This window comes from Bos javanicus, chromosome 16, assembly GCF_032452875.1.
Source record: "Bos javanicus breed banteng chromosome 16, ARS-OSU_banteng_1.0, whole genome shotgun sequence".
NCBI classification, from domain to species: Eukaryota; Metazoa; Chordata; class Mammalia; order Artiodactyla; family Bovidae; genus Bos; species Bos javanicus.
Genome location: NC_083883.1, coordinates 7,355,175 through 7,380,296, shown reverse-complemented (window position 1 = coordinate 7,380,296; position 25,122 = coordinate 7,355,175). Strand labels below are relative to the sequence as shown.

The window sequence follows — 25,122 nt, the reverse complement described above, 5'->3', positions numbered from 1 at the left end:
ACTGACAAATCTCATACCATCTGGAAGTTTCAAAAGTCTTCATTTAAGAAACATTTTGAAACAACCATGTCACTAAAGATATTTACTGTGTTATGGTCTGTCACAGACAATATTCAATAATCTGACGCAGCAGAAACTAAAATGAATACATAAAGTAGCAAAATGGACAGTGAAAATAAAGCAGAGTCTCATTTAGAGAATAAATAGCATATTCATGATCTGAGCTTCTGAAAAGGAAAATTAACTGACCTAAGGTTTTCCTCTTTGTTCAGTTTTTAAAAATCTCTTTAGGAAGTTAAAAAAAAAAAAAGTCCAAAACTCTATAACACATAAAATTTAAAGAGCATTATTATTAGAGCTTTCCATGCATTAACTCATGCAAATCTCCAGAACATCAGGTGGAGACCTCCTTGTTCTGTGTTTCTGTCTGCACCTCCTGTTCCCTGGGAGGAGTTGGGGACGTATGGCTCACCCCTGACTCTGCCTTCTCAGTATCTCTGGGTTTGCGCTGGTCTGAGCCAGGCCTTGGGGTGAGCTCAGCCCTACAGGGCGGGCCCAGTGAGTGCCTAGCAGAGCCCCTGATCAGACTCCTCTCTACTGCCAGGCACCAACCCAGCACAGCTCTGCCTAACGTGGGGATCACCTTCTGCCAGATGGAGGTCTACTGTGGTCACTGCTACTTTCAATAAATAGGTGGGTAGGAAAAGAGATTCAGATGAGCCAAATAAAAAGGAGTATTACTAAGAATATTTAACTACATGTCAGAGTTTCTAATTTAAACTTTTGTAATCTCTACTTCTGTATCTACCCCTCAATAGTAGTTGTTAGATCATAATTTCATTACGGTGGTTTCAAATTACTGAGAACCATATTTAGCATCTAATTTAGTAAATAAGTATCAAGTATCTGCTATTGGAAAACGCTGGTTTCCAAGAGATTAAAACAAAAGTATAATGGTAAATCCCTGCCTTTGGTTTAGACTTTAGAAAAAAACTGCAAAAAGTTCATAAATTATATGAATGTATATATTTTTCTAAGGATGCTGCAAGTGGCTGACTGAAATCTGTGATTCACAAATTAAATAGGAACATCTTGGAAGGTGCTAAGATGCATGGTCAGGGAAGGAATTTCTGAGGAAACAAAGCTGTCAACAAGTAAGAAATGTATCTCATATTTTAGAAATTTTTATTTTCTCTGAGAAATATGACTTTTTCTTTCACATATGTTATTTTTTAATTTTAGAAAAATTTTTGATTACTTGAATTTTTTTCTTTATAATCCTTTTCTAACAAAATACATCAAATATGTACATACAGTGTGCTTTGTACGACTCTTTACAATCCTATGGATTGTAGCCCACCAGGTTCCTCTGTCCATATATATGTGTAGACAGATATATTTGAGGCTTTAGTAAGAGACAGTGATAAAATATTTGAGTGATCCAGTCACGTGTTCTAGAATTGAAATTAGATAGAACAACAATATTTATGTGATGTGCCATTTCTGTTCTATATAACTGAATCTACTCCATTTATGTTACTTTAAACTGAAAAATTGAGTGAATTATCTAGTCTGCCACCTAGTAAAATCTTAGAACTAATAACCACTTAAATAATGAAATATTTTACTGCAGTGTCCTTCAAATCCATAAAATATTACCTGTATTGAATTATAATACTTCATATTTACACATTTGATTGCTTAAGAGATTTAATTATATACCTTTAAAATACTGACACTGTACACATATTTCTGAACCTTAACATGACTTAAGTATATTTTGAATATATAACATTTTAGAAATAAAATGACATAAAATGAGAAGTGAAAGGAAAAGGAGAAAGGGAAAGATATACTCATCTGAATGCAGAGATTCACAGAATAACAAGGAGAGATAATAAAGCCATAAGAAAAAGAGGCAAAGAAATACAGGAAATCCATAAAATGGGAAACACTAGAGATCTTTTCAAGAAAATTGAAGGTACCAAGGGAATATTTCATGCAAAGATAGGCACAATAAAGGACAGAAATGACAAGGAACTAGCAGAAGCAGAAGACATCAAGAAGAGGTGGCAAGAATATAGAGAAGAACTGTACAATAAAGGTCTTAACGACCTAGATAACAATGATGGTGTGAGCACTCACCTAGAACCAGACATCCTGGAATGTGAAGTGAAGTAGGCTATAGGAAGCACTACCATGAACAAAGCTAGTGGAGGTAATGGAATTCCAGCTGAGCTATTTACATCCTAAAAGATGACTATCTTAAAGGGTTGCACTCAATATGCCAGCAAATTTGAAAAACTCAGCAGTGGCCACAGCAGTGGAAAAGGTCAGTTTTCATTCCAATCCCACCAAAGAAGGGCGATGCCAAAGAATGTTCAAATCACCATACAACTGCACTCATTTCACATGGTAGCAAGGTAATGCTCAAAATAATTAAAGCTTGGTTTCAGCAGAATGTGAACCGAGAAATTCCAGACATACAAGCTGGATTTAGAAGAGAGAGAGGAACCAGATCAAATTGCAAACATTTGTTGCATCATAGAGAAAGCAAGGGAATTCCAGAAAAACATCTACTTTTGCTTTACTGACTACACTAAAGCCTTTGACTGTGTGTAGAAGCGTAGTGTTAGTAATCCAATCATGTCTGATTCTTTGCCACCCTGCAGACTGTAGCCCATTAGCCTCCTCTGTCATGGGATTCTCCAGGCAAGAATACTAGAGTGGGTTGTATTCCCTTCTTTAGTGAATTTTCCCAATCCAGGGATAGAACCAGGGTCTCCTGCATTCCAGGCAGATTCTTTACTATCTAAGCTATAAAGAAGTCCTACATGTAAGTGGCTCAGTCATGTCAACTCTTTGGAACAATTGGACTGTAGTCCACTAGGCTCCTCTTCCATGGAATTCTCCAGGCAAGAATACTGAGTAGTTAGCTGTTCCCTTCTCCAAGGGATCTTCCCAACCTATGGATCAAACCCAGGTCTCCCGAACTGCAGGTGGATTCTTTAACATCTGAGCCACTGTGTGGGTCACAACAAACAGTGGAAAATTCTTTAAGAGATGGAAATACCAGACCACCTGACCTGCCTCTGAGAAACCTGTAAGCAGGTCAAGAAACAACAACAAGCAGGTTAGAACCAGACATGAAACAGCAGACTGCTTCAAATTGGGAAAGGGGTATATCAAAGTTGTATATTGCCACCTTACTTATTTAGCTTCTATCCAGAGAAAGAGGAGAGTGAAAAATTTGGCTTAAAACTCAACATTCAGAAAATGAAGATCATGGCATCCAGTCCCATTACTTCATGGAAAATAGATGGGGAAACAATGGAAACAGTGACAGATTTTATTTCTGGGGGGCTCCAAAATCACCGCAGATGGTGACTGCAGCCATGAAAGTAAAAGACACTTACTCCTTGGAAGAAAACTTATGACTAACCTAAACAGCATATTAAAAACCAGAGACATTACTTTGCCAACAAAGGTCCGTCTAGTCAAAGCTATGATTTTTCCAGTATGGATGTGAGAGTTGGGCTATAAAGAAAGCTGAGCAATGAAGAATTGATGCTTTTGAACTGTGCTGTTGGAGAAGGCTCTTGAGAATCCCTTGGACTGCAAGGAGATCCAACCAGTCCATCTGAAAGGAAATCAGTCCTAAAAATTCATTGGAAGGACTGATCCTGAAGCTGAAACTCCAATAATTTGGCTACCTGATGGGAAGGACTCATTTGAAAAGACCCTGATGCTGAGAAAGATTGAAGGTGGGAGAAGGGGACAACAGAAGATGAGATGGTTGGATGGCATCACCGATTCAATGGACATGAGTTTGAGTAAACTTCGGGAGTTGGTGATGGACAGAAAGGCATGGCATGCTGCAATCCATGGAGTCACAAACAGTCAGACACCACTGAGTGACTGACCTGAACTGAACTGATGCAGAGTACATCATGAGAAATGCCAAGCTGGGTGAATCACAAGCTGGAATCAAGATTTCTAGGAGAAATATCACCAGCCTCAGAAGGTGAAGAGGAACTCTTGATGAAGGTCAAAGAGGAGAGTGTAAAAGCTGCCTTTAAACTCAACATTCAAAAAACTAATATCATGGCATCTAGTCCTATCACATCAAGGCAATAGATGGGGAAAAAATAGAAAAAGTGGCAGACTTTACCATCTTGGGTTCCAAAATCCCTGTGGATTCTGACTGCAGCCATGAAATTAAAAAACACTTGCTTCTTGGAAGAAAAGCTATGACAAACCTGGATAGCATATTAAAAAGCAGAGACATCACTTTACAGACAAAGTTGTGTATAATCAAAGCTATATTTTTTCCAGTAGTCATGTAAAGATGTGAGAGTTGGACCATCAGGAAGGCTGAGTGCCAAAGAATTGATGCTTTTGAATTGTGGTGCTGGGGAAGACACTTGAGAGTCCCTTGGACTGCAAGGAGATCCAACCAGTCAATTCTAAAAGAAATTCACCCTGAATATTCACTGGAAGGACTGATACTGAAACTGAAGCTCCGATCCTTTGGCCACCTGATACGAAAAACAGCCAGCTCACTGGAAAAGACCATGATGCTGGGAAAGATTAAGATCAGGAAGAGAAGGGAGTGACAGAGGCTGAGATTGCTGGATAGAGTCACCAACTCAATGGACATGAGTTTGAATAAACTCTGTGAGATAGTGAAGGACAGGGAAGCCTGGTGTGCTGAGTTCATGGGGTTGCAAAAGTTGGATATGGCTTAGCAGCTGAACAACAACAATTCTCTTTTTCCTAGGTACTAGGATCACCATGCTGCTGCTAAGTTGCTTCAGTTGTGTCCGACTCTGTGCGACCCCATAGACGGCAGCCCAGCAGGCTCCCCTGTCCCTGGGATTCTCAAGGCAAGAACACTGGAATGGGTTGCCATTTCCTTTCTCCAATGCATGAAAGTAAAGTCGCTCAGTCATGTCTGACTCTTAGCGACCCCATGGACTGTAGCCCACCGGGCTCCTCCATCCATGGGATTTTCCAGGCAAGAATACTGGAGTGGGGTGTGATTGCCTTCTCCGAGGATCACCATAAAGCAACATAATAACTGAAACTAATGTACTTTGTTTTATCTAAAAATGTTCTACAATTACTTCTCTAGTTAATACTCTAGTTACATTTTACCTGTGGCGGATTCATTTTGATATTTGGCAAAACTAATACAATTATGTAAAGTTTAAAAATAAAATAAAATTTAAAAAAAATAAAATAAAATGACTTGTTTAATACTTTCTTTGTATAGTGGAAGAAAACTTGCTACCCCAAAATGCCTGTGGCATTTGAAGTTATTTTTTATTCAAGGCATATTTTGATGTGGCTATTTAAATTTACTCAGTGATGTAAATGTAATTGTGTAAAATATCTATGGACTAGTTACCTGCATGAATTAATTCATTTAATAAATAATTCTGAAATGCTCAGGTATGCTAACCAACATAAAGATGAAAATCATACTATACACTTTATTTCACAAACTGGGAGAACTCTGAGACTAGCTGCATTATATATTAAAGCAAGACAATCAAACATAAGAACATAAAAATCTGGAAAATATTTATAATATTTAATAAAATATTACTAAGCTAGTGTGTCACTCTGTTCAGTTTGATCTGTGGTGGCTGGGATTGATGTTTTAAATCACAAGGGGTATATATTAATGTAAGGTATATAGACACACTTAAATGCATGAGACACCAGTTTTAGACTCTAACTAAATACTGGCACTAAAACAAATACGAAAATATTTTAATTTTTCACAAACAATTTTAAAACAATTTAGATCTGAGTCTGAGGTCGTTGTTAAATGACCATATAGTAAACATCAGATATCTCCTAAAAAGAAAATTTTAACCCATGTAAACCAAAGAAAATATTAAAATGTTTTTGCACTATATAAAGGAATTACTCTTGCACTGATACATATTCGGTATCAGTATTCTTGAATTACATCATTTCCCAAGTGCCTATGGGTGTCATTTCTTCAGTAAGACTATAATTACTAGTACCAAGCTAGAAATAATATTCCCTTTTTATTTTTACTCTTAACATGATGTTTTTCCTCCTGTCAATTCAAACATCTTCTAACTGGCTGGCTCTCAATTGCTCTCACTTATCCTCAAACCACTCTTTACCTTGAAGCTAAAATAATATTTTATTTATTTATTTTTAATTAATTTTAACTTTGCTTTACAATTTGGTGTTCGTTTCTACTATACAGTTTCTACTATACAGTCGCAAAGAGTCGGACACGATTGAGCGACTGAACTGAACTGAACTGCTCTACTATACAGCAAAATTAATTGGCAAAAAAATATTTTAAATCCTGTATCTTTCAATTCCTGTTATTCCTAAAATAAAGCGCAGCTCATTAAACTGCTCTTCAAAGCCATGAGTAGTCTGGCTTCTGATTTCCATGCAGCCTAAGTTGGACTTTCCCCTGGCTCTGCTCCAAGTGCTGTTTAGTTCCCAGAGCCTTGGTATTTGCTGCCCTCTTGTGGAATTCTCTGCTCATCTCTGCTGCTGCTGCTGCTAAGTCGCTTCAGTCTTGTCGACTCTGTGCGACCCCATAGACGGCAGCCCACCAGGCTGCTCATCTCTACACCCACTCAACCTCTTTCTAGTAAAAGTGCGTGTGTGCTGTTACTCAGCTGCGTCTGACTCTTTGTGACCCCATGGATTGTAGCTCACCAGGCTCCTCTGTCCATGGGATTTCTCAGACAAGAATACTGGAGTGGGTTGTCATTCCCTCCCGGCGGGGATCTTTCTGACCCAGGAATGGAACCTGCGTCTCCTGCATTGAAGGCGGATTCTTTGCCACTGTGCCTCCTGGGATGCCCTTCTAGTTAAACACTGAGTACCAATTCCTCAGGGAGGCATTCCTTCACCCACTGGACTAGATCACATAGATTCTTCTATTTTCTTTAGTTGCCAAACTAATGAGAGGGTAATAGGCAGGAAGCCAGGGGTCTCCAAACGGAGGAAATAGCTTGCAAGTGTCAGACATTTTTCTCTCTCTTAAAGGGCAGGAGGAAACAAACTAGCTGATATTTTCCCTTCTCTATACAAATTTAAAAGGAGGTTTCTCTTAAAATACTGTGTTGCCATAATGACACCTGGTTTCACCTGAAGTTAACTATTCTCAAACCTTGAGATAACCAATGCATTTTTCTTATGGAAATGTTTGTCTTAAGATATGCTAATGTAATATGCATTTACCTCAAACTCTGTCTTCAAGTCGGTTGCCTCATGGCTCAGAATCTACTTGACAAACCGGTATGTTATACTCAGATATTGTTCCCATAATCTATGTAAATGAAACTATTTGTATGGTAATCTGTCCTTCTACAAGATTCAAGTTAATCATTTTATGGCCCAGGATGAACCATTTGGTGCCAAAATTATCCCAAAATGCATCTTATGGGTGAGGGGCCTGGTGCCATTCTGAGTTTTAAGACATTCCTTTCTTTCATTAACAGACTGCTAGTGACTATATAACATCCAGCTGAAGACTAGCAGGGGGGCACTCTTTCTGCCCCCTTCTGATGCCTATGTCAGAAGCTTTCTCTATCTCCCTTATACTTTAATAAAACTTGATTACACAAAAGCTCTGAGCAATCAAGCCTTGTCTCTGGCCCTGGATTGAATTCTTCTCCTCCAGAGCCCAGGAATCCCAGTGTCTTTTCGTTCAGCAACAACGTTTCACTAACGATCCTTCTAGCTATATCTTTAAACGACTTGCTTAATATTTTTTTTTGTAAAGTGGAGCAAAACTTGCCACTTCAAAATGTCTTTGGTGTTGGAAATGGTTGTTTTTATTCAAGGCACATTTTGATGTGCCTAAGTTGAATTTAGGTACTAACACTTGTTCATAAAAGTGTGAAAACGTTCAGCATTTCCCAAATGTACAGAGTGTTTCGTTAGGTAAAACCTCAGCAAGATAAATTTAAATTTGAAAGTGAGGACCAGCTTTTCTTTCAATTTGAAAAAATTTTAAGGAATCTTTGTGCCTGGGAGACTCACCTGAGTGCTTCTCTGAGATGTTTAAGGATGGGTGCTTAGGCAGGTGGAAGAGTTGATAAAGGGGGCTTCTCTGGGGTGGCTCAGGTCAATGCAAGAGACACAGGAGACATGGGTTCAATTCCCGGGTTGGGAAGATCCCTTTAGAAGGAAATGGCAACCCACTCCAGAACTGTTGCCTGGGAAATCTCATGGACAGAGGAGCCTGGCAGGCTGCAGTCCAAGAGTTGCAAAAGAGTTGGAAAATGACCAAGCAACTAAATAACAACAACACCATGATAAAGATCTGGTACTGTCTTCTGTGCTCTGAAATGGCCCTTAGGGGAGCAGGCAGGCCAGCTGCTAGGGACTCCAATAGTCTCTTCTGAGCAAAGCAGGGGAGGGGATCTGGCAACCTCTGGGCTAGAGGTCATCCACAGGAAGTTTGCTGCTCTATGGAGCAACTAGGAGCCCACAGAGGAAACTCCCCAGAAGAGAGGCATGCATCCGGGTAAGGACCCGCTTCTGCAGAGACATTGCATGCTGGCACAAAGCATGGCTGAGTGTGGAGGTTCCTCTTGGTTCAGCCATCCCAGTACTTAGGGGTTCTCCCTAAGTGTTTGAGTGTTTACACTCTGGGTATTTCACTCTAAACTTTGTATGCTAAAGACAAATCACTTCCTGGGTGGGTATTTTGGGGCCCAGACAGCAAACAGGTAACCATCACACTGGATGAAGATACATTAAGCTGTGTTGTCCAGTGTTCAGTCACAAAGCTATGTTTCAGATACAACTCCAGGTGGAAAGGAATTCTCCCCAAATCCCCCCAAACCCCCAAAATCCTCTTCTGCTTCCCACTCACACACAAAAACACTGCCAATCAAGTAAGGAGACTCTCTTGTTTGCCTTTGGTCTCTGGGGACTAACTCTGGAGGGTCCTCAGACAAACCAGGGAGAAGAGAGCCCTGGTCAGTAAAGCTGAGTGTCCTCATAAGCTGGGCGGGTAGGAGCTCAAGTGATCAATCTGAGCTTCTGAATAACAAATTCAACCTTATTCCAGACTGGTCATATATTAGTAAGTTGTGAGCTAGAGCACTCTTAACTTTCACTTCAGACTTGAATTCTATCCTGTTTTTATCTCTAATATAAGCACAGATTGAAGATTTTTCTAACATATTCCTTCACAGTTTTAAAAGCAAAAAATATAAAACTCAAAAGGCCTCCCATCCAAACGGAATGCCAAAATAATCAAGTTAAAATGGCATGGCTCAAACTGCTACACAGAAATGCTAACATAAAATGTAGCATCACCCTGTATAAAGTAACAGCATACGGTAATTTTATTCATCTAAAACATCCAGATACTAAGGAGATCACAAGATTTGATTGTCTCCTAGAAATAAATTAGCCAAGGAAATAATGCATCTAAATTCTTGCCGCAATTTTCTAATTAATAAACTCACCATGATGTCTGCTTACACATTTTGGTGGCCACAGTATTTTAGAAACAGCAATTCAAGTTTGCTTAAAAGACACATTCTTGTGTTAAAAGACACATTCTATTAATATGTAGAAACTGCCTATTACTATCTGCCTATTATGTACTTCTCAGAAATCATCTCACTTAGTCCTTTCAACAGCCTTGCTTGGCAGGACGATGCAAGAGTTTGGGTGCATTCAGACTACCCAAATTCAAGTGAAGTTCATGTTAGACTTTGGAACTCTTCCAATTTAAATCCCAAACTCCATCAATATCGCCTGAATGACTCTTAGGCTATCTCTCATGTTAAAATACTTCAGCATAAACAGGGTGATAGGTTCAGAGTCAGGTTTAAGATAAACTTCAGTTGCAGCTAGCATTTAGTTTCACCACCCAGGGTGCCTCAGGTTTTTTTTTTCCCCATCAGAGAGTGTATATCCTAGAGTTGAGATGGTTCTATTAGCTATATTTCTGTCGACACTGTGCGCCTCACTAATAAACTGATTAGAACTGGCTCTTCTTTGAGGAAATGAATAATGGTTGAAATATTTTAGAGGACTGGCTGAAATATTTTAGAGATATTATTGTTAAAATAAACTCTAGGTCCAAGATGGAATGGCTCCTGTCCTGGTGCCATATCTGCAAACCAAAACTTAGATCACATTCCTGTCCCTGTAAATGTCCCACTCAACCAGAAATAGATTACATCCAGTCAGCCAGTCCGCAAATGCCAAGCCAACTCTGGGCTTGGTACTTACTTCTTTATTCATTCTCTATTTGTTTCTCTTCTTTGTTTCTTATTCTTTAAGCCTTAAAAGCTTCTTTCCTCCCACCCCATGGCTCAGCAGGTAAAGAATTTGCCTGCAATGCAGGAGATGAAGGAGATGTTGGTTCAATCCCTGGGTCAGGAAGATCCCCTGAAGTAGGAAATAGTGACCCACTCCAGTATTCTTGCCTGAAGAATCCCATGGACAGAGGAGCCTGGTGGGCTACAATCCATGGGGTTGCAAAGAGTCAGGACTAAGCACAGCACAGCATCCCATTTTGCAGTTCTCTGGACTCTTGGGAATGGAGATTGCACACTTTGTGAAGTGTTAATGTTTGTTTGTATCAAATTGTACTAAATTGTCTTCTTTAATAACTTTTATGGTTTTTCCCGTAGTCACTTAAGGATGTGAGAGTTGGACCATCAAGAAGGCTGAGTGCCAAAGAATTGATACTTTCAAATTGTGGTGCTGGAGGAGGCTCTTGTGAGTCCCTTGGACAGCAAGAGATCAAACCAGTCAATCCTATAGGAAATAGACCATGAATATTCATTGGAAGGACTCATATTGAAGCTGAAGCTCCAATACTTTGGACACTTGATACAAACAGTCGACTCATTGGAAAAGACCCTGATCCTGTGAAAGACTGAGGGCAAGAAAAGAAAGAGACAGCAGAGGATGAGGTGGTTAGATAGCATCACCGACTCAATGGACATGAATCTGAGCAAATTCCTGGAGATAGTGGAGGACAGACAAACCTGGCATGCTGCAGACCACGGGTTGCAAACAGCAAGACACCACTTAGAGACTGAACAACAACAACAAATTCATTTTTAACATTATTCCCTCCTGCAAACTCGGTGTGTAAGAATCTAGTTCCCTTGAAGATGGGGCCCTAGGCTTTTATCCTAATATCTGCTAATACTATCCTAATAGTCTTCAATCCACACACTGACTGGACTTCTGGGAGCTTGATGCTTACTATAAGAGTAATTGGGATCCTCCCTCTGCAATTTGTCATCTTCCTATAGGAAATTTCATGCAAAGTGGTGGATAGAAAACAGGAAAGGTCAGAAAACTGGGAGTAGGAGGAAGAGAGAAAAGGGGAGCCGAGTTGAGACTAGTGTTAGCTTGCAGTAGATCATCAGTGATTGTTTAGAGGATCAGCACAGGGCTGTTTATCATGATTGATCTTGGAACTGAACTGGGGTAAGGAAGGAAGATGAGCCCTCAGGTGACTAAGGACAGTAGGATCAGTGGACAGTAGATTCCAGTGAAAAAGGACGGTTCAGAGATGGGGATGTGAGAAGCAATGACATAGAAAATAAGTAGTAGTGCTCAGAGAGTTGAATGCAACTCGGAGTATGGAGTGGAAACTATTGATTTTCCAATCACATGAGAATGGGTGACTAAGGGCAGATATCCAAAGGACCATCTGCCTAGGATTTTTGAAATCATCAAGAATTATGGTAGAAGCAGGGCTGGCAAGAGTCACAGTGAATCAGGAACTGAAACCTTCAAGAAGTGTGGAAGAGTGACCTCAAGGGTGATGACTGACTGACCAATAAAATGAAACCACCGAGTCTATAATTCTGGTTATTTATCTACATAAATGGTATTATATATACCATAGTGACATACTGATTCTGGTTCTTTTATTATGTAAGACTAGCCTAGTTTAGCATGCCTAATTAACTGATGAATTACTCCATCAAAAAGTCTCCTAGATTTCTTTAACGTTTATTTAAGTATTACCGTATTTTGTAAAAATTATAGGTGGTTTACAACGTTGCATTCATTTCAGGTGTACCAGACAGTGATTCAGTTATACATACATATATGTCTATTGTTTTTCAAGTTCTTCTCCCTTATAGGTTGTTTATTTTATATATAGTAGTTGCCTAGCGTGCATGCTCAGTTGTGTTTGACTCTTTGTGACCCCATGGACTGCAGCCCGTGAGGCTACCCTGCCCATGGAATTCTTCAGGAAAGAATACTGGAGTGGCTTTCCATTCCCTCCTCCAGGGGATCTTCCTGACCCAAGATTGAACCTGAGTCTCCCATGTCTTCTGCATTGGCAAGTGGATTCACTACTGCTGAGCCACTGGGGAAGCCCCCCATGTATAGTGGTGTGTATATGTTAATCCCAATCCCCTAATTTATCCCTCCTCCCCTTGTCCCCTTCGGTAACCATAATTTTTTTTTCTATATCTATTGGTCTAAAATATTTTTTTCCTGAAAAATACTGTTTTGTACTCAGATAAATAATAATGCCTTTATGAACAGAGGAAAGAGAAGAGCAGAGTCTGGGTATCTAATAGTGCTTCTCAAATTTCTGTTTGAAACTATTTACTCTAGATGTGTTTTTGCACTATACAAATTGCATAATTTCTAAAATATCTTGCAGAAGATAAGTAACTTTTAATAGCAAAAAGGCCCAAAGGCACACATCTGCTCTCCATCCATCCTTTTAAGAGGTGGTCCTCCTCCGCCAGGTACTCAGGGCAGGCAGGCTTGCCACCATCAGCAAGCACATGTGTATCTGCCCTTAGGTATTCTGGTTCATTTTAAATGATTAATTCGAGACTTTGCATCTCTCAGTAAAATGGGGGTTTATTATTCTCTTAACATAAAAATAATTCATTCAGAGCATATATCAAATCAATAGAAATTTCACTATAATACAAATAAACTCACAGTAAGTTGAAAATTAAAATGGTATGCTTAATTAAAGACCCAGGACCCTCTGCTGCTAAAACTATAATTAGCTTTTGCCAAGCATGGAATAAAACACTATGAGTTGACTTTATTCATTGACTATAAATCTCATCCTTCTGCATTAATTTTCTACCTTGTATTTCCTTTTTCATTCTCTAGAGAGAAAAAAAGTGCTTATATATAATATGTCATATTTTAACCATGTGTTATGCTACTTTTAAATGTACTACTTACATAGCTCAATGACTATGTGAGCTATATTCTAAATGATCCAACCCATTACAGTGACTTCAGATAATGTATTACTCCTTCTGAACAGGAGTAAGTTCTAGGCAAGTTCATAGTAGATTTTGCAGGTGCTGGAGAGATTCTTTCAGTTCAGTTCAGTTCAGTTGCTCAGTCGTGTCCGACTCTTTGCAACCCCATGAATTGCAGCACGCCAGGCCTCCCTGTCCATCACCAACTCCCGGAGTTCACTCAAACTCATGTCCATCGAGTCGGTGATATCATCCAGCCATCTCATCCTCTGTTATCCCCTTCTCCTCCTGCCCCCAATCCCTCCCAGCATCAGAGTCTTTTCCAATGAGTCAACTCTTCGCATGAGGTGGCCAAAGTACTGGAGTTTCAGCTTTAGCATCATTCCTTCCAAAGAACACCCAAGACTGATCTCCTTTAGAATGGACTGGTTGGATCTCCTTGCAGTGCAAGGGACTCTTAAGAGTCTTCTCTAACACCACAGTTCAAAAGCATCAATTCTTCAGTGCTCAGCTTTCTTCACAGTCCAACTGTCACATCCATACATGACAACTGGAAAAACCATAGCCTTGACTAGACAGACCTGTGTTGGCAAAGTAATGTTTCTGCTTTTTAATATGCTATCGAGGTTGGTCATAACTTTCCTTGCAAGGAGTAAGCATCTTTTAATTTCATGGCTGAAATCACCATCTGCAGTGATTTTGGAGCCCCCCAAAATAAAGTCTGACACTGTTTCTACTGTTTCCCCATCTATTTCCCGTGAAGCGATGGGACCAGATGCCATGATCTTAGTTTTCTGAATGTTGAGCTTTAAGCCAACTTTTTCACTCTCCTCTTTCACTTTCATCAAGAGGCTTTTTAGTTCCTCTTCCCTTTCTGCCATAAGGGTGGTGTCATCTACATATCTGAGGTTATTGATATTTCTCCTGGCAATCTTGATTCCAGCTTGTGCTTCTTCCAGCCCAGCATTTCTCATGATGTACTCTGTATCTTTATATACCTGATTTCCTGTCTTCACACTGATACTGCAAGAAGACTGAATTATTCTCCACATGCATTTTATAGATGAGGGAAACTGAATTTCAGTGAGGTTAAGAAATACACTCAAAGTCACATTTAGTAATTTTCTCCAGGAACTTAGTTTGTTGTTATATTGTTCCAAGGTCCACAGCTTTTCCATTCTGCCCCAGGGGGGTGATAATCATATGGTTAATAATTACAGTAGCTAATATTCATTGGGGTAAAATCCACTGGAGGAGGGCATGGCAACCCACTCCAGTATTCTTGCCTGGAGAATCCCTATGGACAGAGGAGCCTGGAAGGCTACAGTCCAAAAGGTTACAAAGAGTCAGACATGAGTGAAACGACTTAGCGTAGCATGCACAATGTTGACTGGGGCTTCCCAGATGGCACAGTGGTATGCCTGCCAATGCAGGAAATGCAAGAGATACAGTTTTGATCCCTGGATCGAGAAATCCCTGGAAAAGGAAAGGACAACCCACTCCAGTATTCTTGCCTGGAAAATTCCAAGGACAGAGGAGCCCAGTGGGCTACAGTCCAAGCAGTCACAAAGAGTTGGACACAGGTGAGCACAACATTTATTGGGAACCTGAAAATGACCAGGCAGGTATATGTTGTTATAACTCCAACAACCTTATGGTTAAGACTTCAAGATTTAGAGAAGGAAAGTAATTTACCTAAGATCATGTAATAAATAGCCAACTTAAGTGAGACACAAATCTCCACTCTCCTGAATTCTGACCTCAAACTGTAAACAGATAACTACCCTCAATAGATGTTCTGCTATAATATGAAGGTATGAAGGGAGGAGAGAAAAAAATCAAGTTCAGATTGTTTTACTTATTTTCTTAATTTGGTAGCTCAGATACTTCCTTTAGACTTCTGCAAAGCTCATAAAACTGAAATAATGATCTTTTAGATATTTAAATGTTAAATGATTTTAAAAAGAATCATTCCAAGTGATGCAGATGTCTCAATTTACTGGTGACTCTTTTTAGAGGTAAATTGACTGTTTTTTTTTTTTTCTTCTTCTTCTTTTTTTTTAATGAATCATTTAAAAAGTCTTTATTGAATTTGCTATAATACAGAGATTGAACCCACACCCCCTGCATTGGAAGGTGAAGCCTTAACCACTAGACTGCCAAGAAAGTCCCTATTAGAGCTTTTGATTTTGCTCACAGCATGAACTTTTATCTGGGCACTACTGCTCATTCTTACCCAAAGATTTCCATAACAGGAATTCCTATCTGGGTGGGCTGAATTAACAAAAGGCAGGAAAACAGCGAGGATAAGCTTATGACTTAGCTCCTGACATGGGTGAATGAGCCTTGAAATCTTTTATTCCTGGTTACTCAGTATGCAAATGAATACCTTTGGCCACTGCTAGGCATAAAAGCAAAATCAGAACATGCACAACATGAAAAAAAAATCACGACTGCTACTGAACACAATTTTTAGAATCTGTTAGTTGAACTATATAAGAAAACAGATGTACTATTCTTTTTATTTTTAAAAGAATTGCTGACCTTGTGTTAAAAATTACGTTTCACATAGGACCAGTCACACATTAGGTCCTAAATCCTATCTGTTTTATGATCGAATGGATAAACATAGCTTCAGTTTGCATCCCACCTGCATTCCTTAGAGACATAGTCGGGCGTTTCACAGGTGGTTAGCAGTAAGTCTGCGGAAGGGGCGGGCTGTCCAGACGTTTACCTGAACAGGGTCTGCACGTTGACGATGGTTTTGGCGTCCGCCATGTAGTCTTCCTCGGCGCTCATGGTGCTTTCTTTGTCCACGACCACCATGTTGGCAGCAAAAGTCACTCCACACCTGAGTAAATCATCTAGGCTTTGATAAAAATCAACAGAGAAAAGTGAACTTTCAGTAAATCTCAGTGTTAGGATGATGCTGAAACTCATCTACCCGCTCCCCACGCTTATGCATAGAGGTTACTGTTAAAGGTGGCTTGCACAGAGTGGACACTGATAGATGTTATGGGAATTAATACAATATTCTCCAGAGATACGAAATAAATTGCCTTTGGGGGTTCTATATGCTTCATTAGATCTCAATAATTTCAAAGCATATGCATTAAGGATCTTTCTTTAATAATATTTATGAATTTTATAAATAAAGCCTGAAAACACCAATTTTGCAATCAAACAGAATGAGAGCATATTAGACCTTTGTTTTTACAGTTAGCATATTATTTCAAAAATGGCATTTGCATTTTTTTTTTTTATCTCTGAAGCACTTCTGGTAAGAATAAAAATGAACATATATTAATTTAGATGATCAAGCCTAACAAGGAAATATATTTATTAGAGATATTTATTTTTAAATGTCTATTTATCTGTGTGAAGCTATGTTTTATAGATTGGTTCTACACAGCCAAAAACATGTAAAACATATAAATATCATTTGCTTTCAAGCCTACCTTTTAGACACTTTTTGAGCAAGTGATTAAATGAATTAAATTTGTTGGTTGCAGGAAACAATTGCTAAACTAAGACACAAGTTCCTATGAGTTACCATAGATAGAGTCAGTCATCTCCCCTATCAGTGATAAAAAATTTACCTAGCATTGAATTTAAAAACAATGTTATAGCAAAAGCTGAATCAAGAAAACCATTTTTCATTGCCTCTGCTTCACACAAATTTCAAAAATAGGACTGAATTGGAGAAGGGAGATTATATTTAAGTGAATGCAAGGGTATTCTAGGTTCAGAGTTGACTGAAGACAAATAGGAAAAATTGGGCTAACTGATTTCTCCATTTTCTAATGTAAAAAGTGTAAAACTCAAAGAGCAGTAGCTCCTTTTAGATTCTTAAAAGGAACAGTTAATTCTCCTAAAGATTGTCTCAAACTGCATGATCCCTTGAATTAGCTCTCTCACATTAGAGGGGATTATTTTCCTGTTACAGGAAGGCAAGAGGCAAGATTTCTTACTCTGTTAAATGGCAAGAGAGTATTACCAAAGCTTTGAGTCCAAGATCCCCAGGAATAGTCCAGAAAAAAATATTTTGCTTGAATCAGGCACAGTGTTCTATAGCAGGGATTTTATGGTTAAAACTGTGGAAACAGAATGTTATCCCAAATAAATTTCCTATGGTGAGAGGGGCCAGGACCATAACATCTAATCAATATGATGACCAAGTTTAAATTTCCAGGAATACTTTGCTAGGGTGTTCTTTTTATCTAGGAAATTTATAATTATTCTTACATCTATTAAAATACTTTTTAAAGGAAAGAAGAAGTTGGAAAGCAAATATGATCCCTTGGGGACCATAAATAAGATGCCAAATCTTATGACTTCACGCACTATTATTATAGTGTTAATTCACTTTTTCATATTTCAGCTCTTATGATCTTTATTTCCCCCATTAAACAAATTGTCTATATAGGAAAAGGAAAAGTTAATTAATAGAAGGTAACCTTGATCAAAAAATGATACCCAGAAGTTGTAATAAAAATGAATATTTTATCGTCAATAAATCAAGGAAGTTGAGACTTGACAAAAAAAGTCACTATGAGAATATTTGTACTAAACAGTTACTTGCTAGCCAAACCTGTACATATCAGTTAATGCCATACTGAAAATACTGGCTGTTGCAATTTACACATAACATTGGCAAATGATTTTAGTAATTATCATTGAATATGAATTTAAATCTAAAGAAATTTATAGGATCTATACAAATTTAGAGTGGCATTTCTGAATCACATAAAAACTATTCTTCATGTTTTAACTTTAGCTTATTTGTATTCATTTAGAATTGTATTTTATTCTTTATCTTTTTGGTAGACTACCACTTTCTTTTTATAATTCTGTGTGTATCACAATTTCTTCCCACCATCTTATCTACAAAGACTGTTTTTAATTAAGCATGAATGCTTTACACAGTTTGGCCACCAGATGGCAGCACAAGAAAAAAGTCAATATGGTTGAAAAAGTTACAGATACTCTAATTGGCAATGCTTCTCTTTCTCCCCTTCTCTAAAACTTTCTTTTTGAGGAGAACCAGAATGTGAAGGTATAAATATAAAGGAATGTTTGTGAGAGCGTTTTAATTCATGCATAGATTTTGTTTGCTCATCATTTATGTTTAAGGAAAATTTCAAACATTAGCAGAAGAGAATACTATAGTGAATCTCCTGTACCAATTACCCAGTTTCAGTAATTGGTGACTTGTAGTCAATCCTTTTTCACCTCTAATCCTAGGAATTTGATCCTTTCCATTCTTCCTTTCCTCCCCATTAATACTTTTATAAAGGGAGAATTCATTTTATAGTTTACATAAGAAAAGATGCATGAGAGGTTTATTTTGTATCTTTTAAATATAATGTCCTAATGAATTTTAATAGAATACTATTAATATCACATCAAAGAAACATTACTAATGATAAAATATGGGTTGATTTCACTTTCGTGGATTCAAATAGTAGTTTTAGTACCTCTATATTTTAATTAGTTGGTTAGTATTATGACAACAGTAATGTAAATTATATTAATGTAGTTGTTTAGTTGCTAAGTTGTTTCCAACTCTTTTGTGACTTCATGGAAAGTAGTCTGCCAGGCTCCTCTGTCCATGGGATTCTCCTCGCAAGAGTACTGGAGTGGGTTGCCATTTCCTACTCCAGAGGGTCTTCTTGACGCAGGGATCTAACCTGGCAGTTGGATTCTTTACCACTGAGCTACCAAGGAAACCCAGGCATATTCATGTAGAATGGAGACTGAATGTGTGTTAATCTGTTTGGCCATTAATGTATCCACAGTCAATAAACACTCTCAAAGTTACAAAGCTTTGTTTTTTTAACATCTATAAGACGAAATGTAAACACAGGAGTTCTCAGTGGATAACTTTCAGCATATTATTTGTAATGCTCTGGCTGATTTTTTTTAGAATGGAAAATTAACACATTTTATAAGCATATTAGTTTTATGATCTTTTAATTTTAGTATTTGTTACAATGTCATGTTCATGCATATAAAGGAATTTGTATTTTAAAGCTGAAGCATCACACACATTTGACTTTTAATTAACAAATTATTAGAAATTACAGACTCTAATATGTTCTAAGAATAAACTAAGGAAATGCTCCAATTAAAAAATTTGACTTAAAAATGAGCATTCCAAATTATTTTAAAGTTTTCCAAAAGTAATGGTAATGATACCAATGCAGCACAGTGTTGAAGTTCTAGGTTCTCTCTAGCACAATATTAGCAGTTAAAAATCTTACTGCTGTGGAAGACACAAAACCGAAGTGGTTTAGAAATGGAACAAGACTGACATGCAACAAGATCTGTTTAATTCAACAACAGATTACTGCTTAGGAAGTTTGAATGCAAGATGTGTAACACGAGACCATAAGCTCTACATGCAATATACATCATATTCACAACACTGAAGTGGCAGGTTACACTCAACATGCAACACCGGGGCACAGCACATGACAAGCACAGGACACCACACTGGTGAGGGTGCCAAAGATTTTGTCACCTACTTGTCAATAGAGCCCACCATGTAGTAAACCATTGGAAACCAACAGATGGCATCCAGAAAATGCATGTCTGGCCTAAGTAGCACATGGGTTACAAAATGAAACACAGTGTCACAACAGCGGCAGCACTTCTAGGGAAGGAAGTAAGCTGACTCAGTTCTCATTTCCAGTACTAAATGCCATTGGCAAGCTCATTCTCAAGTGCCTTTTCTCTTTACATTAACTTAAAATGTCATTTTTACTTGTTATGAATAATACAACGCACTAATTTAAAAAAAAAGTCGCATTTCTGCTTTCTAAATCAGAAACATTATGGCTGTATTCTACAAAACCACCAAATTGATACGCTTAGTTTATTACTAAAAAGTATTTTCAATGAGTTTGAAATGATTCATCCTGAGAAAGTCTTGTAAAATGGGAAACTAGTAATTTTTTGGATGATATAAAATATAAGAAACTAAATTACTGTGTCTCTCTAGAGTAATTTTCTCTAAGAGATACAGAGAATCACCACATATCCCTTAATATATCAATATATGAGTAAATAAATATAGTATATGTACCCATGCAATATATATATATAAAATACAGAATTAAAATGAAAGCATTTCAACTTTTACACTACTGATTTTCTCAATATACACTGCTGAGCAAATTGTATTACAACTGAAATCTTTACTCTTTATGCACATTTGGGGAAAGACTCATAAACCTGGAAGCTTCCTTAGAAATTACCTAATCCATTGTATTCATTTTATAAAGTTATCAATTCTTTCACGCATCTATTCATGCAGCATCTCTGAATCCAAAAGTTTTTCATAATAGACATTTTGGTATACTAAGATGTATGCAAAAATATATATATATATCTTGTTAGCTTGTACTACAAGAAATAAGAGTTTTTGGAACACATATGTAAAAGCACAAAGTTAAAGAATATGCTGAAAAATAAGGAATGGGTTGCATTCAGGAGACAGTATAGAGGAAATATTTAATTTGGATGTTGAAGGATGAGTAGGAGATGGACCAGTAAAGGGGGAAGAAAGGGGACTTCTAGGCAAAGCGGAGCACAGCCCCAAGAACATTCCAGCCAGAAGTCTGCTCCCTGATTCATTTCTTCCTGTTGATCAATTTCATCTCTCTTCACTTTAAAGAAAAATAATATTTAGTGCATGAATCATAAAAAGAAAACATCCAAAGAATCTCACTGTTGATGACATTCCCACCATCTTTCCTAAAATGACTTCCTAGCCATTTTAAGTGGTCCCATTACTACATATTATAAATGTACCACAATTCATTAAAAAAAACTTCAATTATTCAGTTTCTAAGGTATTTTCACTTTTATGCTATTAATCCCTGGAGTGACAAGCTATTTCTAATATCTTGCTATTATAAAAATTACTGCTCTGGACTTTTTTTGGTGACTTTTTTCCTAGCATTTGGTTTTATCATTTGCCCTAAAACATGCATAGTTTTCCCATTAGTGAATCACAGGATACGAATATTTTTAAAGCTCATGGTGAAGGCTGGTTTCACAAATAGAATCATATATACTTCCAGTAGCGGTCTTCTCTTTCTGGGTGCTGCTTCTTACAATCAGAAGGGGTAATCACACTGCTCATTTCAGACCTTCTATGTTTCCTGCCTGCCTTGTGGTTATGGAAGAAGATATTAGGATTCGAGTGACACAGACTGGAACAGCACTGAGGTTCTGTGGTGCTTTGAAAGATCCTTTTGACTGTGTCATTTGGGGGGTCATTATTTTATCTCTCTTTGCTCTTACATAGTTCCAGTCAGATAAAATGAATAGCTCAAGAACTTACATAGCAGAATTATGTTCATAATTCCTTGTTATTAATTGCACAGCTATACCCTGTGTGAAATAATCTCCTAATTTAAAAAATCCAGATCATTTCCATTCTTTATTCTATCTTCCTGACCATTTGTCCACTGTAACATATCTGTCTTCCAAAGACTTGGAACAGTACTTGATGTTACCAAATAATTCAACTTAAGTTTTCCATGTGATGAGAAGTACTGGGATCACAAGGAACAAAGTAAGTCTTTATGTTATGCCAACCCTTCTATTCTGGTCTTTGCATTTTGTTGCTCTGTTGAGTAGAAATCATTCAAAGTACTGAAACATCAAAATTACTGCCTGTTGTTAGGAAACTTGTGAATCTTACAGACATGCCATTCTGCCACAAGCATGCATTTATTATACAATGCACAAGCAATCTTTCAAATTTTTAGAAATTAACATCTGTATTATGGTAGCACGGTACATCCTTATACGAATCCAGCAATGTTACAAGGCAAGGCAAGTCATTTGAAACCTGGTAAATATATAATTCTGATGAAGTATATCTAATGTAGGGAGTCTAGTATGCCATGTGCATGTTTGATCAGTCACTAAGTCCTGTCTGACTCTTTGCGACTCTATGGACTGTAGCCCACCAGGCTCCTCTGTCCGTGGGATTTTCCAGACAAGAAAACTGGAATGGGTTGCCATTTCCTCCTCCAAGGTATCTTCCCAACCCAGTGATTGAACTCTGATTTCCTCTACCTCCTGCATTACAGGTAGATTCTTTACCACTTGAGCCACTGGTGAAATCATAAGACCCACCCACTACTTCTACTGATAAAGGTGGCTTGAAAGGACACCTGAAATATAAGGAATAGATCAATCATACATTTATATGTACTATGCTGACACATTTAAGTAAACTGGCAAAGGTCTTTATGGCACTAAACTGCTTACTACTAAAAAAAAATGAAAGTGAAGTCGCTCAGTCGTGTCCGACTCTTTGCGACCCCATAGACTAGCCTATAAGGCTCCTCTGTCCATGGGATTTTCCAGGCAATAGTACTAGAGTGGATTGCCATTTCCTTCTCCAGGGGATCTTCCCAACCCAGGGCTCAATCCCAGGTTTCCCGCATTGTAGACAGGTGCTGAGCCACCAGGGAAGTCCAGGAAAAAAAAAAACAAAAACAGCACATCATTAATCAGTCTTATCTGTAATTCAATTAATAAAGATGACTATTTATGAGTCTAAATATCTTTACAAAGACTTTCATTACAAAAATTGTGATTATACACAACTATGAATTAACCAGTTAATTGTAGGAAATGAAAAGTTTCATGAAACTTCATGGATTTTCAAGTTGAAGATCCCCATTTAACTAATAATTATAATACACTTGGGGGCTTCCCTGGTGGCTCAGATGGTAAAGAATCTGCCTACAGTTCAGGAGACTTGGGTTCAATTCCTGTGTGAGGAAGATCCCTTGGAGAAGGGAATGGCAACCTACTCTAGTATTCTTGCCTGGAGAATCCCATGGTCAGAGAAGCCTGGAGGGCTACAGTTCATTGGGCTGCAAAGAGTTGAACAAGGTTGAGCAACTAACACTCTAATAAACTCATTTTTTAGATTTCAAATTCAAGAAATGAATGTATGAGGCAGTTAATTTTGTTAGCATTTCATAATCCCAATTTTAAGCTTATTTCTTCCTGAAAAATGAAGTAGTATTTTAATTTCAACAACTTGAAATAAATTTCCTTGTTTTTTTGTTGTTGTTGTTGTTAATCGGGTTTTCACAGAAACTCACTCATTAGTTTGAATAGTGACAGTGTCCTTTTGTTGACTGGTACAAGTAGGAAAACTACATTTCTGGACTGGCTTTCATGAGTCAGATACTCTACTAGTGCTCCATATACATTATTTTATATAATTATAAAATAAGATAAATGTTCTCATTTTACAAATGAGAAAATTGAGGCTTACAGAAATTCGGTAACACAGAGCCTAACAAGAGGGTCAGTTAGATCTTATTTCAGATCTGTGTGAGTCCAAGGCTTGAATGTTTTTAATAAGGACCCTGATATATCAGACAGTGTACTATTACTTTTGAAATAAGCTGAACTGGAGCCTACTTGTACCTATATGTGCAAAGAAGATTGATTTAGTAAAGGGATACTTTAAACAAGATGCTGTAAAAGTTAAGAAGATAAGCCTGAATCTTGTACTTTAAATCAGCGTAGCTTTGGGTAATATATTCCAAAGTTTTTTGACTCACTTTTCCATCTCTCATATGAAATGGTATCATCAGATAACTAGATGACCTTTAAGGTTGAAGCAGTAATCAAAATGTTTAAAATCAGTATGGTGCCACAGCAGAATAGAACAGGTGGTCAACCAATCAGAACTGAGACCAGTTCTGATGAACCAGTATCCAGTACAAGATTAGCATATGAAATGCAGAAGGCGTTTTACTTCGAAACATTATGAACATTTACTTTGGCATATTATGTATGTGAATATCATAAATTTAATTTACATTTTTAATTCCATATTTGTGGCATCTGTTTTTTATATTGAATTAACTGGTTTTTCCACTAAATCTCCTAAGTAGCCATGCATTGACATTATTTTTAACAATGCTCACGTTCATTAAATCTCACTAAACTAACTAGTAATTGTAGAAGTGTGTGTAATTATTAGTGTGTAAATTCTTATAACCCAGTAATTGTAGAAGTGTGTGTAATTATTATTGTGTAAATTCTTATAACCCAGAAATATATTAAAGAAGAAAGCATCATATTTCTTTATAATACTGTAGGCGAGATTGAAAAATACTAGCCACATCAGAGAAACAAGTTCTTTAAAAACAATTTCATTGTTTTTTTAAAAAAGAGGATTGCATAAAACTTTCTGGAACATTATTTACTGGTGTTAGTTCTTGTTTCCTCATTCTCAATCAAAGGAACAGAGAACAACAAATAAAATTGTTCGACACCACTTTTGGGAAATACACAGGATGCTGGTCAATTTTACAGAGAGCACTTTCATCCCAACTCTTTGAAAAATAGTCAAACCCACTAAAATCATTTAACAGATGTCATGTGAATACTTGGATTTCAAACTGTAGGTCCTTAGGAAAGCAAAGAAAAATACTTAAATCAAAATAACCTAAAGTTAAAATATTCTTGTTTGACAATTGATAAACAATGTATTTTTGCATATGTCAAAAACCTGTAACTAAAGTAAGATCACATAGTTGAAAGAACAATGAGCTATGAACTACAGAGAAGGTTCTAATCCTATAATCGACCTTGGAAAAAGTCATATAACTTCTTTGGCCTGTTCCTCCTTTCTATGAAATAAGAGACAGTGGTGTAATCAAGTTGCACAGACCAATTTGTTTAAATATTATTGTAATTTGTAAGCTTTGAGATCTTAAGCTGCTTGGTACATCTTTCTGAGGATAAACCATGCTATATGACATGGATACATTTTTTATGGAAATAAAACATGAAATAAAGGCTAAGTATCTACTGGGATGACTGC

At 37.5% G+C, this 25,122-nt stretch overlaps 1 protein-coding gene across 2 annotated transcripts in view; it reads right to left on the bottom strand.

Moving 5' to 3' along the window:
* The window catches only part of KCNT2 (potassium sodium-activated channel subfamily T member 2), a 435,264-nt gene that overhangs the window by 72,973 nt on the left and 337,169 nt on the right, over nt 1-25,122 (bottom strand). Inside the window, exons 20-21 of one of the 2 annotated variants that reach the window (XM_061382138.1) lie at nt 19,775-19,846; nt 15,982-16,116 (exon numbers count right to left, since the gene is read on the bottom strand). In XM_061382138.1, the coding sequence (XP_061238122.1) occupies nt 15,982-16,116; nt 19,775-19,846 (207 nt within the window). The remainder of the gene's footprint in view (nt 1-15,981; nt 16,117-19,774; nt 19,847-25,122) is intronic. The other variant, XM_061382137.1, reaches the window with a different exon arrangement.